This window comes from Hylobates moloch, unplaced genomic scaffold, assembly GCF_009828535.3.
Source record: "Hylobates moloch isolate HMO894 unplaced genomic scaffold, HMol_V3 SCAFFOLD_9, whole genome shotgun sequence".
In the NCBI taxonomy this organism is placed as follows: Eukaryota; Metazoa; Chordata; class Mammalia; order Primates; family Hylobatidae; genus Hylobates; species Hylobates moloch.
The window spans coordinates 22,170,135-22,187,054 of NW_026652284.1; the positions used below are offsets into that span (position 1 = coordinate 22,170,135).

A 16,920-nucleotide genomic window follows, 5' to 3' on the forward strand; every position below is an offset into this window, starting at 1 on the left:
GAGGCGAAGCTTGCAGTGAGCCGAGATCGCGCCACTGCACTCCAGCCTGGGCGACAGAGCAAGACTCCGTCTCAAAAAAAAAAAAAAAAAGAAATGAGGTAGAGGGATGATGGGAGGAACGTTATGAGGGGAGAGGAAAGAGAAAAGTGGGTACTGAAAGAGGGGGAGCGGGCAGGATCGTCTGATATTTACTGAGCTTTCTTTGGGAATTCCGAGGCATTTCAAATAGCTTAGCTTCTACTGAGATCGCGCCACTGCACTCCAGCTCCTGGGCCACAGAGCCAGACCCTGTCAAAAAAAAAAGAAAGGAAAGAAAGAAAGAGAGAGAGAGAGAGAAAGAAAGAAAGAAAGAAGAAAAGAAAAGAAAAAGAAAAAGGAAGTGGCGAGCCAAGAGGACCCAGGCCCAAGGACTGCCTGGCAGGGAAGTTCCCCAGTTCCCCAGTTCCCCAGTTCCTGTGCAATTTGTACATGCTGCACATACTCAAATGGGAGGTGAGGCCATTAGTGAGGGAAATAACAGAAGTCAGAAGTCTCTGACCAGACAAAGTGGCTCACTCCTGTAGTCCCAGCACTTTGGGAGGCCAAGGTGGGCAGATCACCTGAGGTCGGGAGTTTGAGACCAGCCTGGCCAACATGGTGAAACCCCATCTCTACTAAAAATACAAAATTAGCCGGGCATGGGGTGCGCCTGTAATCCCAGCTACTTGGGAGGCTGAGGCAGGAGAATTGCTTGAACTCCGGAGGTGGAGGTTAACCATTGCTTGAACTCCACCTCCTGGGTTCAAGCCATTCTCCTGCCTCAGCCTCCCGAGTAGCTGGGATTACAGGTGCGCCACCATGCCTGGCTAATTTTTGTATTTTTAATAGAGATGGGGTTTCGCCGTGTTGGCCAGGCTGGTCCTGAACTCCTGACCTCAAGTGATCCGCCAGCCTCAGCCTCCCAAAGTGCTGGGATTACAGGTGTAAGCCACTGCACCCGGCCCACATCTATTTTCTTTATCTTCAGTTTCTTTTTCTGCCAGATTATGTCGAAATATTGCCCAAAACAGTAAGCATGAACACCTTAGGAAAAAAAAGAACCCATCCATACACATTTTCTAGTAATCAATCTGCATAGTGGTCTTTAATGTTACAGAGCTTGTCTTGGGGAAGATAAAATGGGACATTGTGATCTTCAATTTATTTCTCCTTATCCACATAACCAAAATGTGAACCTGCAGGGACGGGTGAGAGGCACTGATGTAGAGCGGACAGAACTGGAAGTTAGGAAACCTGGGTTTGTTGCACTGGACACCATCTCGTTTGTCTCCCTGAGCAAGTCTTGTCCACTGTCTGGGCCCATTTCCTCAACCAAACAACAAGGGCAGTTCTCGGTGATATCTAGGTCCCTTTTGCACCCTTGTTCTCCTCCCTCATAAGCTCTGCTTCTCTACTTAAAGCAGACATAGGGGCTGGGAGTGGTGGCTCACACCTGTAATCCTAGCACTTTGGGAGGCCAAGGTGGGTGGATCACTTGAAGTCAGGAGTTCAAGACCAGCCTGGCCAATATGGTAAAATTCCATCTCTACTAAAAATACAAAAATTAGCCGGGCATGGTGGCAGGTACCTGTAATCCCAGCTACTTGGGAGGCTAAGGCAGGAGAATTGCTTGAACCCAGGAGGCGGAGATTGCAGTGAGCCAAGATTGTGTGCCACTGCACTCCAACCTGGGTGACAGAGCGAGACTCTAGCTCAACAACAACAACAACAAAAAAAAAAAAAAAAAAGAGAAATACAGTGTGTTTGTAAAAGGAGAGAAGTAGAAAGTGTGGAGGTGTGTTTGATCAAATGATTTTTAGAATCTAGTTTTATTCATTCAAGAAGTATTTACTCAATGCTTGTTTGTGCCAGGCACTTGGGCATTTTCTTTGCCAAAATGAGAAAGGATTCCACCGACGAATAGAGAAAGGCATGCTTCAACTTTAAGGAATGACAATATATAAACGTGCAGATTCACCTTTAAACATTTATGCCACTTCTTTGCCTTACAGAAAGATTGGTGTCTGGGTTAAAATAAGATTTGATTTTCCAAAACATATGTCAGAGCTTTTCAGAAACAGTTCAGTTCCACAGATATTGACCAAATCCCTTCAGATGCTCTGCTGGGTCCTGACTGAGCACTGGGGATGCAGAAGTAAACCTGGAGCTCATCTCATTGAGGGAGGATAAACTAGTGACTGCCACTCGACACAGCCCAAAGGGTGGACTTTGTTCCTGGGTCTGTACTGAGTTGAATAGTGTCCCCCTAAACTTCTTGTCCACCTGGAATTTGTGAATGTGACCATATTTGGAAACAGGGTCTCTGTAGATATAATTGGTTAAATTAAGATGAAGTCATACTAGATTAGGGTGGGCCCAAACCGTGATTGGTGTTCTTAAAAAAAGACACCAGGCCGGGTATGGTGGCTCACGTCTGTAATCCCAGCACTTTAGAAGGCCAAGGTGGGTGGATCACTTGAGGTCAGGAGTTCGAGACCAGCCTGGGCAAGATAGTGAAACCCCATCTCTACTAAAAATACAAAAATTAGCTGAGTGTGGTGGCGGGTGCCTGTAGTCCCAGCTATTTGGGAGGCTGAGGCAGGAGAATCACTTGAACCTGAGAGGTGGAGGTTGCAGTGAGCCAAGATCATGCCACCACACTCCTGCCTGGACAACAGAATGAGACTCGTCTCAAAAAAAAAAAAAAAGACACCAAGAAACACAGAGGAAAGGCCATATGAAGACAGAATCAGAGGTAGGAGTGATGTTTCCACAAGCCAAGGAATGACAGGGACCGCCAGAAGTTGAAAGTGTCAAGGAATAATTCTCCCCTTAAACTTTTGGAGGGAGCAGGGCCCTACCACACCTTGATTTTGACTTCTGGCCTCCAGAATTATGAGAGAGTAAATTTCTGTTGTTAAGCCACCGGATTTGTAGAAATTTATTACAGGAGATTAATACAGGGCCATTTAATAAAATGGAGTATATTGAGAATCTATGATGAGTTAACTTTGCAGCAATCTGATGCTACAGATAGCTAATATTATTCCTAATGAGCAATAATCAAGCAGAATTTCACTGAACTAGGCCAAAAGGTTAGTGGTTAAGAGGGCAGGCTTTGAAGTCAAACAGAACTAGGTTGGAGACCTCAGCTCTGGTACTTAGCAGGGTGACCTTAGACAAGCGACTTTGAATACTTGAGGTGGCCACATCTGTAAAATGAAGATAACTAAGACCTTCTTATTAGGTTGCTGGGAAAGATGAAGTGCAATAAGGCATTTAAAAACACTTAGCCCCCTGCCTGGCACATAGTAAAGGCTCAATAAAAGCGAGCCGGCTTGTATGACCAGAGCACGTGGTAGGTCTACCCTACCATTTATTGAGTTAACTCAATTAATCCCTATTACATGACCATGCATATTCCCTTTGTTGAACCACCTGTAATTATCTTCTTTGGTGACTTATTGGCTGTCTTGCAAGCAGGTTATAGACTGTAAGCCCCATGAGACAGGGGCACAGTCTCATTTATGGCTGGGTACTCAGGACCCTGCACAGAGCCTGGCTCATGTTTATGAGATGAATGAATAAGTGAATGGCTAGTGGATATTTTGTCTTGAAAGTATTAAACGAAGACATGTTTAACCAATATCTTTCATTTTATTCCATCTGTGGTCCCAAATAATTGCATTAGAATTCCTCTGCAATCCTCCTGCCGCCAACAATTTCTCTTGTTGGCTGTTTTAGGCTCCTCTGGAAGGAACCCAGCCTCCCTCATATGAAAAATGGGTACCCTGGGATCTATTTTATTTTATTGTTTTGAGACAGAGTCTCACTCTGTCACCCAGGCTGGAGTGCAGTGGCGCAATCTCGGCTCACTGCAACCTCTGCTTCCAGGGTTCACGCAATTCTCCTGTCTCAGCCTCCCGAGTAGCTGGGACTACAGGTGCCTGCCTCCGTGCCCTGCTAATTTTTGTATTTTTAGTAGAGACAGGGTTTCACTATATTGGTCAGGCTGGTCTCAAACTCCTGACCTCAGGTGATCCACCTGCCTTGGCCTCCCAAAGTGCTGGGATTACAGGCATGAGCTACCAAGCCTGGCCCCTGAGATCTTTAAAAGCAAGGAGCTATATTCTAGCTGGGGTCAATGGGCTGAAATGTCAGCCCCATACCTGGCATATAGGAAGGGCATTTCCCCTCCTCCCACTTGCTCTGCTTATTATATGTAATAGGGGTGTGGAGGAGGCAAGGGAGCTGAATTGGGGGCAGATGAGGGAACAGTTTGGGGATTTATACAATCTTTGTGAATATCTTCCTTTTTCTTCGAGTTAGGTTAGACTAGGACATTGCCTGCTTCCAGCTGCACCACAGGACTGCTGCTGGAAGGACTTCAGAGGGTCAAGAAAATTCTCCAAAGATTTTTGTGTCTCAAGCGATCCCAGCCTCCTCTGTATTTCCAGGGACCTGAGGTTACAGGTGGGGATTATCAGAATATCAGAGAGGGTCCTCGCCCAAACAACAGGATGCCCCAAACTGAAGGCTTGTCATTTATCTCTGAAAGAGGCAAGTCAACACCTTAATCCTCATCATAGCATAGTTCTCGGTCCTCAGTGGCAAGGGTGACCTGAAAGTGGGGCCTTTCATAGCTCCAGAGCCAAGGAGGCCTTGACAATTAGGCAGGGAGAAGACCTGGATGTCCATCCCATCTGATACCCTGACTTCCCAAGAGAACAACCCATTCTTCTCAGATCTCTCCCAAGTCCCTCATTGCTGGGCCTGGAGGCTCGCTTTGGCTCCTGTGGTCTCTGGAGGATGCAGGCATGAAGCCTGACCTGACTTGTACTGAGCCTGTCCCAGGCCCTTTGCGTCTCGCCCACCTGGCTACTCCTCGTGGGCCCTACCTATCCAACAGACTGTGTGCAGGTGGGCAAGGCCAGGCTGTCTTCCAGGAGTCAGTCCCAACACTCATCAGCAAAAAGGGGTCCATGTCTAGGTGCCTGGGACTGGTTTAAGTAAGAAGAGAGTGCCAAGACCCATCTCTCTCCTCCAGGGAGTGAACTGATTTCTGACTTGAGTTGTTTAAATTGGGAAGAGGCCTCATCAGCAATCAGAGAGGTCTAGATCTCTGGAATCTGGCCACGGAGTGATTTTCCCATCAGCCTCTGTCTCGGTGACTGAGGACCTAGGGGCTTCTTCTTTTGCCTCCGACCCAAGGCCCCTCACACACTTCTTCCAGCGAGCCAGGCAGTGATGGGCAGAGGAGCGGATCTCCCCACTCCGCAGAGCGTAGATGACTGGGTTGACCATGGAGTTGACGAGGCACAGCATGGAGCAGAAGGCAAAGGCCTTCTTGACCTGGTCACTGAGCGTAGTGGCCAGGCTGTGGGCCATGAAGGCCAGCACTGGGAACCAACAGATGAGGAGCACAGCCAGCACCAGCCCCAGAGTCTTGGCCAACCTCACGTCCAGCCTCATTCGGGCCATTCCTGGCACCTGCCTGTCCTGGTGGCCAGACAAGCTGGCTACATGCTGATGGGCCTTCCAGAGAACATGCCCATAGGTGTAGATGATTCCGGAAAAGAGGAAGGCAATGAACAGGAGCCAGCTCAGCAGGTAGTCATTGGGAATCAGTGGGAAAAGCTCAGAGCAGGGCCTGGGACAGCAAGTCCATCCCATGAGGGGCAGGTAGGAGACTAGTGCTGAGAGGACCCACATGATGCCCAGGGTCACCAGTGCCCTCCCGCGGGTGAGCAGAGCTTTGTAGGAAGGTGGGTAGCGCAGGCAGAGGTATCGGTCAATGGCGGTCAGCAGGAGGCTACCCACAGAGGCTGTGAAGGTCATGGTCACGCTGCCAATCTTCAGCAGGAAGACAGCCTTGGAATCCATACCATGGAAAACATGGAAATTCACAAAGCTGCATGCAAAGACCACACTGGCCAGGAAGTCAGCTCCAGCCAAGCTGCCAATGAACAGGTACGAGGGCTTCCGGCGGAGCCGGTGGGAGGACAGGATCAGATAGAGCACAGCCACGTTCTCCAGGGCGCTTAGCAGGCCCAGAAGAGTGCACAACACGGCAACAGCTGTCTTCTGGGGACCACTCAGGATCATGTAATCCTTCATAGGGTTGGAATCCAAGCCATCCTTGGAGCCATTGGCTATCTCTTTCACCCAGCATTCCTCCATGGGGTAGGCCCTTCAGATTCCACTGAGCTTGTCTAGAAGGCTTTGCTGCAGTACAATGAGAAGAAGAAAACAATCTTTTTCAGTAAGTACAAGAATGACCTCACCTGATAACTGACTGTAGCCAAAACTGCTACCTGTATGGATGGATTCTATGTTGGAAAATCAATTTCTGTTTTGTTCCCCTGTATTTTGCCCTTTCTCCATCCAAGCGGGGAGCCAGATCTGTCCTGGCTGCCTCAGGGGAGGTATGTGGGAATGCAACAAACAGAAGTGACCTGTAAGATTTTTGGCCTTCCATTTTCCAAAAGACTAATCCTAAGTATTCTTTTTGAAGCAAGGGAAATCCCAAAAGGTCACAACCAAGAGGAAATCAAAACCAAGAAGAAATGGAATCCAGAGTGATAAGGTTGAGGGTTTTTTTGTTTGTTTTACATTTTGTTTTGTTAATTTGCCAATTTCGGCAAGTAAAGTACTGAAGTTTTAACAACTATTTGGGGATGGGAGATATGAATTTGGCTTCACATCAAGTGATGGGAAGAGAAACTACAGAAGATTAAACAATTTATTTTATTTTAATTTTATTTATTTATTTATTTATTTATTTATTTATTTATTTATTTATTTTTGAGACAAAGTCTTGCTCTGTTGCCCAGGCTGGAGTGCAGTGGTGTGATCTTGGCTCACTGTAACCTCTGCCTCCCAGGTACAAGAGATTCTCCTGCCTCAGCCTCCCAAGTAGCTGGGACTACAGGCGCCCACCACACCCGGCTAATTTTTGTACTTTTAGTAGAGACCGGTTTTCACCATGTTGTTCAGCTGGTCTCGAACTCCTGATCTGAGGTGATCCACCCACCTCAGCCTCCTAAAGTGCTGGAATTATAGGCATGAGCCACTGTGCCTGGCCAAAACATTTTATACTAGATAAAATATAGGAGTCCAGTTAAATTTGAGAGTTGGCTGGGCACGGTGGTTCACGCCTGTAATCCCAACACTTGGGGAGGCCGAGGAAGGCGGATCATGAGGTCAGGAGATCGAGAACATCCTGGTTAACATGGTGAAACCCCGTCTCTACTAAAAATACAAAAAATTAGCTGGGCGTGATGGCACATGCCTATAGCCCCAGCTACTTGGGAGGCTGAGCAGGAGAATTGCTTGAACCCAGGAGGCAGAGGTTGCAGTGAGCCGAGAATGTGCCATTGCACTCCAGCCTGGGTGACAGAGCAAGACTCTGTCTCAAAAAAAAAAAAATTGAATGTTAATAAGAAGTAACTTTTTAGTATCTGTCCCAAATATTGAAGAAAAAACCCTCAGGAACCTAAATATTGTATGGTTTATTATTAGACATTATTAGAAGACAAACTAAACATTTATTTGGAGGGATTCACTTTCTGAACAGGTTGTATAGGAATACCACATATAAGGGCCTGTGAAATTTGAGTTCACAGTGCAAAATGCACAAGGAAACATGAGCAAGAGTCAGCAGAAACGTCAGACAGAAGAATTACACTTTCAAGAACTTCATATAATTTTTGGGTATATCTTAAAAATATATGTCTGATATAAAAACAGTAAAGAATTAAAAACATGAGTACAGAATGAGAGATTGTTTCTGGGTAGATCTGAAAAAGATTCAAGTAGAATTTCTGGAAGTTAAAAATAAAATCATTGAAAAAAGAAATCCTTAAGGGATGAGTTAAAGAGCAAAACAGAACAACTGAAAAGCATTGATCTAGAATGTAGATCTGGTGGCCGGGTGCGGTGGCTCACGCCTGTAATCCCAGCACTTTGGGAGGCCGAGGCAGGTGGATCATGAGGTCAGGAGATTGAGACCATCCTGGCTAACACGGTGAAACCTCGTCTCTACTAAAAATACAAAAAATTAGCTGGGCATGGTGGCAGGTGCCTATAGTCCCAGCTACTCGTGAGGCTGAGACAGGAGAATGCCGTGAACCCGGGAGGTGGAGCTTGCAGTGAGCCGAGAGCCGAGATCGCGCCACTCCAGCCTGGGCAACAGAGCAAGACTCCATTTCAAAAAAAAAGAAAAAAAAAGAAAGTAGATCTGGGGCTGGGCACAGTGGCTCACGCCTGTAATCCCAACATTTTGGGAGGCTGAAGTGGTGGATCACCTGGCGTCAGGAGTTCAAGACTAGCCTGGCTAACATGATGAAACCCTGTCTGTACTAAAAATACAAAAATTAGCCAGGCACGGTGGTGGACACCTGTAATGCCAGCGACTAAGGAGGCTGAGGCAGAAGAATTGCTTGAACCCAGGAGGTGAAGGTTGCAGTGAGCTGAGATCGCACCACTGCACACTGCACAACAGCCTGGACGATAAGAGTGAAACTCCATCTCAAAAAAAAAAAAAAAAAAAAAAAGAATGTAGATCTGAAGAAATTTCTCACAATGCAGAACAAAGGGATAAAGTGATGGAAAACAAGAAAGAGAAGTTAAGAGTTATGAAGGACTGAGTAAAAATGTTTATATCTCAGCGGAGTATTAGAGTGGATAAACAGAGAAAATTGGTGGTGGGCAATAGTCAAAGAGGTAGTGGTAAAGAATTATCCATCCAGCCTGGGCAACATGGAGAAACCCCATCTCTACAAAAAAATACAAAAATTAGCTGGATGGTGGTGCAGGCCTATTGCCTCAGCTACTTGGGAGGCTGAGGTAGGAGGATCACTTGAGCCCAGGGAGGCTGAGGCTTCAGTGAGCCGTGATTGTGCCATTGCACTACAGCCTGGGCAACAGAATGAGACCCTGCCTCAACAACAAAAAAGAATTATTCAGGATCCATGAAAAATAAGACTATTCAGATTTGGAAATCACAGGGAACCCAAAGCAGAATTTTTTTTTTTTTGAGACAGAGTTCCCAGGTTCAAGTGATTCTCTAGCCTCAGCCTCCTGACATAGCTGAGATTACGGGTGTGCACCACCATGCCCAGCTAATTTTTGTATTTTTAGTAGAAAAGGGGTTTTGCCATGTTGGCCGGGCTGGGCTTGAACTCCTGGCCTCAAGTGATATGCCCACCTTGGCCTCCCAAAGTGCTGGGATTATAGGCGTGAGCCACCACACCCAGCCCCAAGTAGAATTTTTAAAAACACATTCCATGTTCATGTATAGGCGTGAGCCACCGCCCCTGGCTGGAAAATTTTTAAATTATCCACGTGTCTCATAGCTTTGTGGGACAGCTCTAGACCCCAGGAGAGCTGCTTGCCAATCAGAACTCATTCCCCAGCCTGGCTCAGCTGGATGCCTCACAGTTCCCAAACAGTCCTGTTTTCTTGCCTCCACGCCTTTGCACCAGGGGTCCTTTCCCTGGCCCACTTCCCTCCTGACCTTTCCTCTGGGCTCATCTCCTGCCCAGTGAAGCCTTCCCGGATCCCGCAGTCACATCCGAAGCACCCAGCCCGCTCTGCATGTGTGGAAACTAGTGCTACACTGGTCTTTCCCCTCGACTAGATCACTAACCACGCTGACCAACATTTGAATGGAATTTAAATTCCACAAAATATTTTTCACAGCCACCATCTAGTTTTGTTGTTGTTGTTGTTGTTTTGAGATAGGGTCTCCCTCTGTCACCCAGGCTAGAGTGTAGTGGCGCGATCGTGGCTCACTGCAACCTCCGCCTCCCGGGTTCAACCGATTCTTATGCCTCAGCCTCCCAAGTAGCTGGGATTACAGGCACACACCACCACACCTAGCTAATTTTTGTATTTTTAGTAGAGACGGGGTTTCACCATGTTGGCCAGGCTGGTCTCGAACTCCTGACCTCAAATGATCCACCCGATTCAGCCTCCCAAAGTACTGGGATTACAAGTGTGAGTCACTGTGCCCAGCTGACCATCTAGTTTAATCCCTGCCACTCTATGATATTAGACTTACGCTTATTGCTATTTCACAGATAATAAAAGCTCAGCAATGTTAAAGCACTGGGCTGAGGCCACACAGCTTGTCCGGGTGAGAACTAAGGCTTTATTATTTCTGGACCTTTAGTGGCTCAGCACAATGCCTGCTGCATAGTAGGTACTCAAAAACTTTTTTTTTTTTTTTTTTCTTGAGACAGAGTCTCACTCTGTCACCCAGGCTGGAGTGCAGTGGTGCAATCTCGGCTCCCTGCAACCTCCGCCCTCCAAGTTCAAGCGATTCTCCTGCCTCAGCCTCCCGAGTAGCTGGGATCACAGGCGTCTCCCACTGCGCCCGGCTAATTTTTTGTGTTTTTAGTAGAGATAGGGTTTCACCATCTTGGCCAGGCTGATCTTGAACTCCCGATCTTGTAATCCACTTGCCTCAACCTCCCAAAGCGCTGGGATTACAGGCGTGAGCCACCATGCCCAGCCTCAAAAACTATTAACTGAGCCTGGGTACAGTGGCTCACACCAGTAATCCCAGAGCTTTGGGAGGTTGAGATGGGAGGATCCCTTGAGCCCAGGAGTCAGAGGCTGCAGTGAGCTATGGTCATGCCACTGCACTCCAGCCTGGTTGACAGAGAAAGACCCCCATCTCTTTAAAAAAAGAAAAAAAAAGAAAACTATTAATTAATGAAATCCACTTGGATGGAAAGGGGCTGTCTTGAATAGCGTAGACCCCAAGTATGAGTGTGAGGGAGATGGGAACAAACCATGTAGGTTTAAAATACCTAATGGTATTCAAAATACCTAATGCCTCTGTCTTCTCATTTCTCATCTGTAAAATGGGGTTTTCTGAGTATTTAAATAAATTACTATAACACATGAAAGTGTTCATTGTTGCCATTGTTGTTATTATTATTCTTAGGCACATCTTCAAATGAGGCTAGTTCACCTACTCTGTGAGGTTGCTAAGAATAACATGCCTGGGCCGGGCGCGGTGGCTCACACCTGTAATCCCAGCTCTTTGGGAGGCTGAGGCAGGTGGATCACGAGGTCAGGAGTTTGAGACCAGCTTGGCCAACATGGTGAAACACCGCCTCTACTAAAAATACAAAAATTGACCAGGCGTGGTGGCGTGCGCCTATAATCCCACCTACTCGGGAAGCTGAGGCAGGAGAATCACTTGAACCCGGGAGGCAGAGATTGCAGTGAGCTGAGATTGCGCCACTGCACTACAGCCTGGGCGACAAAGTGAGAATCTGTCCCAGAAAATAAAAACGGGGGCCGGGCGCGGTGGCTCACACCTGTAATCCCAGCACTTTGGGAGGCCGAGGCGGGTGGATCACAAGGTTAGGAGTTTGAGACCAGCCTGGCCAACATGGTGAAACCCCGTCTCTACTAAAAATACAAAAATTAGCCGAGGGCGTGGTGGCGCGTGCCTGTAATCCCAGCTACTCAGGAATCTGAGGCAGGAGAATCGCTTGAACCCAGGAGGCGGAAGTTGCAGTGAGCCAAGATTGTGCCACTGCACTCCAGCCTGGGCAACAGAGCGAGACTACATCTCAAAAAAAAAAAAAATAATAATAATCATAACAATATGCCTGGAGCATTATAAGAGCTCGATAAATGTCAGTCCTTTTTATAACCCAACGACTTTAAAATTTTTAAGAGGATAGGTGCTTTTTACAATCTGTGTAATCCCTGTTTATAAAACAGGTAGATATGGCCCTGTCTAGAAGCCAGGGATTCTGACTCCAAAAGGGATTTCTATTTGTCCAAAGGGAAGACAGGGAGCTGGGTTTCCTGTTGCTCTGTGCGTCCTGATATTGCCTTGTTAAGACCTGCATCCAAATGCCCCTATTTCCTGCCCTTACCTACTTTGAATAATAACCACACATGTTGGTGGCCATGCCGGGCCTAGGTGAGGCCCAAAGCCAGCCACCACCACTCCCAACATCTCTCTTCCAGGCTGGATTCTACATGGAGTAAGCCATATTTTGACTGCAGGGGGATTCATATCACTATGTCCTTTCTTCAAGGCAGCCCAGGTTGCTCTAGGAACAGATTGAAAAACCTGTCTTCTAATCCAATGCCATCATTTTGCCATCCAGAAAACAGTCCAAGAATGGGGATGTAATTTGCCTAAGGTCACCCAACATATGAGCAGCAGAGCTGCAATTATCCACATATCCCAAGTCACAAGGAAAAATCCTGTGCAGTAGGCATAGAGATGGCCCTATGCAGAGAAGTTGGAGATTTGTGTTTTTGTTTTTTGTTTTTTGTTTTTGTTTTTGTTTTTGAGGCAGAGTCTTGCTGTGTCGCCCAGGCTGGAGTGCAGTGGCACGATCTTGGCTCCCTGCAACTTGTGCCTCCCAGGTTCAAGCGATTCTCCTGCCTCAGCCTCCCACGTAGCTGGAATTACAGGTGCACGCCACCACGCCTGGTTAAGTTTTGCATTTTTAGTTGAGACAGGGTTTTGTCATGTTGGCCAGGCTGGTAAACTTTGTTGAGTGTTGTCAAGGTCACACCTGAGCTCAGACAGAAAAAGGTGCCAGCTCACCTCTCCACCCTGGTCACTAGTGAGTGACAGACAGTGCAAGCCTTTCTCAGCTCCCATGTCCCCACCTGGCTACTTCTGAAAGTTTCCAGCTCAGGGGGCTAAGAGGATCCCTGTAACCCTGCTAGGAACCCCCTACCCCATCCCCTGCTACCCAGAGACTCTCTTCCCTTTTTTCCCTTGGAAAACAACCCCTTCCAGTCAGGAAATGGCTTACCCCATGTAGAATCCAGCCTAGAAGAGGGAAGCTGGGGCTGATGGAGGCTGGCTTCAGGTCTCATCTAGGCCTGGCATGGCCACCAACATGTGTGGCTATTATCCAAAGTAGATTAAGGGCAAGAAATTCAGGCATTTGGATGCAGGTCTTAACAAGCCAACATCTGACGATGGGACACACAGAGCAACAGGAAACCCAGCTCCCTGTCTTCCCTTTGGACAGATTTAAATCCTTTTGGAGTCAGAATCTCTGGCTTCCAGACAGGGCCTTTTTCCAGGGTAAAGAATGTGTCTGAACATTCAACACAGAGATGAAGTAGGAAATTAAGAAAATAACAGAATAATGGTATAAGTAATAGTAGTAAAAATTATAGTAATAGTTTAAAAAAAAAGCTCATAAAATGAATTGCTGTATTAACCAAGGCTAAAAAAAAATTTAAGTAGCCCCCCGAAGTTAAAGTTAAAAAAAAAATTAACCATCTGTCCCAAGAAACATTAACCATATCTACCCTCCACGTATTTTGGAGGCTCCGTAAACTCCTGTTTCTTTCTCCCCTGCACAGCTGCAAGGTCACAAGACAAATATGCATAAGCTGCAAACCAAATTTTCCCAGAGATGTAAGACATGTTGCAAAAGCGTCACAACAGCCTTTATTCTTGCTTCTGTAAGCCTGCTTCCCGCTTCACATAATGCGCACCTCGAAATGCTTAAAGGGGACTCGTTTTCTTTGTCCTGGGCTCAGACTTCCAGGACACATGTCCGCTGAGCCGGTGTGCGCCTTAAATAGACACTTTCCTGCACTCCGTTCGGTCTCTCCGGTTCCTTAGTTTTCCGCAAGAGAGACAGCCTTAGTGTTCGCCACAGTGAACAGTGTTCTAGTTCCACCTCCACCACGGCTCATCAGGTGACTTTGGGCAAGTCCCTTCAACATTCTGAGCCCCTTTTCTTTTCTCATTTGTAAAATGACAGTAACAATACCTGTGCCATTTTCCTTGAGATGCCAAATGGGCTGATGACCTCCATCAGAGCTTCTTACCCTGGGTCCATGGGTAGGCTTGGATGGGAGTATCGGTCCTTTCGAGACGTATTTAAGACTTTATGTCTGTGCATGTTTTGGTTGGGGTGGAAGGATTCACACTTTTTATCAGTGTGCCAGCAGAGTTCTGAATATGAAGAATCACTGATGCATGCAAAAACATTTTGTGATCTGATGCTGTACAGGCGTAAGAGTAAAAGAGAAGCGGGAGTCTTTCTAAACCTATTCTGGGCTGCCTGATTGAAAAAGAAAAAAGGCCGGGCGCGGTGGCTCGTGCCTGTGATCCCAGCACTTTGGGAGGCCGAGGAGGGCAAATTACTTGAGGTCAGAAGTTTGAGACCAGCCTGGCCAACACGGTGAAACCCTGTCTACTAAAAATACAAAAATTAGCCGGGAGTGGTGGCAGGTGCCTGTAATCCCAGCTATTCGGGAGGCTGAAGTACGAGAATCACTTGAACCCAGGAGGCAGAGGTTGCAGTGAGCCGAGATTGTGCCACTGCACTCCAGCCTGGGCAATAAAGCTAGATTCAGTTTCAAAAAAGAAAGAAAGAAAGAAAAAAGTGAACCACCATGACCAAGTGCTTTCTTCACCTAACAAAAATACCACTGTTCAGAAACCATATGGCACTTCCCACAAGGAGCATCCATGGTGGGGTTGGTGTTAGGGGCTGCAGCCTAGAGCCTGGTTCATACTGAGCGTCTGGGAAGGGAAGCTTGGGACCTGAGAAACTGCTCAGAAAAGGTGTATCTGGGGGTTTTTCTAACCTGAAGTGAAAGCGTGAAGTGAAAGAAGTCACAGTAGCGGCTGGCCCCACGTTGCTGCTGTGTTTAAATCTTTCAGAGCTGGAGGCAAGGAGGAGAATGATACCCTGCCCGTGGCTACCACATCACAATGGGAAGCTGAGATTTGATGCCACAAGCCTCATCGTTTTTATCCCCAACTGGGAGTAGGGAAGCCTAGGTTCTAGTCCTTGTCCTGCTACTGAGTGACTTTGGGCAGGTCCCTTTTCCTATCTAAGGCCTTTCTTTTCTTTCTTTAATTTTTATTCAAAAAATACAGATAGGGTCTTGCTATGTTGCTCAGGCTGGTCTCAAACTCCTGGCCTCAAGCTGTCCTTCCACCTCAGCCTCCCAAAATGTTGGGATTATAGACATAAGCCACCTTGCCTGACCATCCGGGCTTTTCTTTTCTCATCTTCAAAGCAGTTGGATTGAGGGAGGTGATTCCCAAGGTCTCCTCCAGGAAACTTAGCATGTTGGATCACAATGTCACAGGTTTGGGAACCAGACCTTCCTGGATTAAAATCCAGCTCTGCAACTTTCAGGATGTGTGACCTTCGGCAAGTTACTGCACCTCTCTGAGCCTCTGTTTCATTCATTTGTAAACTGGGAGAAATACGATCCGTATCACATGATTATACAGATTAATGATACAAGTTTACCAAATTCATGGCACTGTACCTGGTTTACAGTAGTATCTAATCAAAGGCAGGAGATGCTTAATAGAGTTAGTTTATAGGATTCTTACAGGATTCTGTGCCAGGCATGGGGGCTTATGCCTGTAATCCCAGCACTTTGGGAGGCAGAGATAGGTGGATCACTTGAGCCCAGCAGTAGCTTGGCCAACATGGTAAAACCCCATCTCTACAAAAAATACAAAAATTAGCTGGGCACAGTGGTGCATATCTGTAGTCCCAGCTACTGGGGAGACTGAGGCAGGAGAATCACTTGAGCCCAGGAAGTCAAGGCTGCAGTAAGCAGTGATTGTGCCACTGTGCTCTAGCCTGGGCTACAGAGTGAGACCTTGTCTCAAAAAAAAAAAAAAAAGAAGAAAAGAATTCTGTCCTCCAGTCATGCCTGACCTTCGCCTGAGAGCTGAGGCAGATAGAACAATCCCTACTTACTCTCAGCTGACACTTTGCCATCACTGAGGACAAACCACCACGTTTTGGAAAACTTGTTCAACCTGCAAGAATGACCCATCAGAAACAGACCCGCTGGGCGAGGTGGCTCACGCCTATAATCCCAGCACTTTGGGAGGCCGAGGCAGACAGATCACCTGAGGTCAGGAGTTTGAGACCAGACTGGCCAACATGGTGAAACCCCATCTCTACCAAAAATACAAAATTAGCCGGGCGTGGTGGTGCACTCTTGTAATCCCAGCTACTTGGGAGGCTGAGGCAAAAGATTGCTTGAATCCGGGAGGCGGAGGTTGCAGTGAGCCGAGATTGCACCACTGCACTCCAGCCTGGGCAACAAGAGTGGGACTCTGTCTCAAAAAAAAAAAAAAAAAAAGAAAGAAATAGATCAAAGTGACCCTCTTGACCTGCTGCCCAGCTGGCTGGGCCCCTGCTGCTGTGTTCAGCCATGGGGCTCTCCTTCCACATTTCTTCTCCTAGTCCCCCTCTGTTCTTCTTTTTTTTTTTTGGAATACAGATTGTTGTTCTGTTGCCCAGGCTGGAGTGCAGTGGTGAGATCTCAGCTCACTGCAACCTCAACTTCCCAGGTTCAAGCAATTCTCGTGCCTCAGCCACCCAAGTAGCTGGGATTATAGGCGTGAGGCACCACACCTGGATAATTTTTCTATTTTTGGTAGACACATGGTTTCACCATGTTGGCCAGCCTGTTCTCAAACTCCTAACTTCAAGTAATCTGCCCACCTCAGCCTCCCAAAGTGTTGAAATTACAGGCGTGAGCCACTGCGCCTGGCTGGCCTCCCTCTGTTCTTTGTAGCCCTTGATTGCAGTTGCAATAAAGTTTTCTGGAATTTGGGGCTGTAGACTGTGGGGTTTTTTTGACCAAATCTTGTGTGTGTGTGTGTGTGTGTGTGTGTGTGTGTGTGTGTGTGTGTGTGGTGTGTGTGTGTGTGTGTGTGTGTGTGTGTGTGTGTGTGTGTGTGTGAACCTATGAATTATACTGAAAGCCCAAATCAGGCCAGGCACGGTGGCTCACACCTGTAATCCCAGCACTTTGGGAGGCTGAGGCAGGCAGATCACCTGAGGTCAGGGGTTCGAGACCAGCCTGGCCAACATGGTGAAACCACACCTCTACTAAAAATACAAA

At 47.2% G+C, this 16,920-nt stretch overlaps 1 protein-coding gene across 4 annotated transcripts in view; it reads right to left on the minus strand.

Annotated features, from left to right (window-relative positions):
* Positions 1 to 1,093: 1,093 nt before the first annotated feature.
* The window catches only part of CNR2 (cannabinoid receptor 2), a 37,523-nt gene continuing 21,696 nt past the window's right edge, over positions 1,094 to 16,920 (minus strand). The window contains exons 1-2 of one of the 4 annotated variants that reach the window (XM_032759291.2): positions 13,800 to 14,024; positions 1,791 to 6,243 (exon numbers count right to left, since the gene is read on the minus strand). In XM_032759291.2, the coding sequence (XP_032615182.1) occupies positions 5,116 to 6,198 (1,083 nt within the window). In that variant the 5' untranslated portion in view covers positions 6,199 to 6,243; positions 13,800 to 14,024 and the 3' untranslated portion in view covers positions 1,791 to 5,115. Of the gene's footprint in view, positions 6,244 to 12,821; positions 12,857 to 13,799; positions 14,025 to 16,920 lie in introns of those variants that run through there. The other 3 variants (XM_032759292.2, XM_032759290.2, XM_032759293.2) reach the window with 3 other exon arrangements.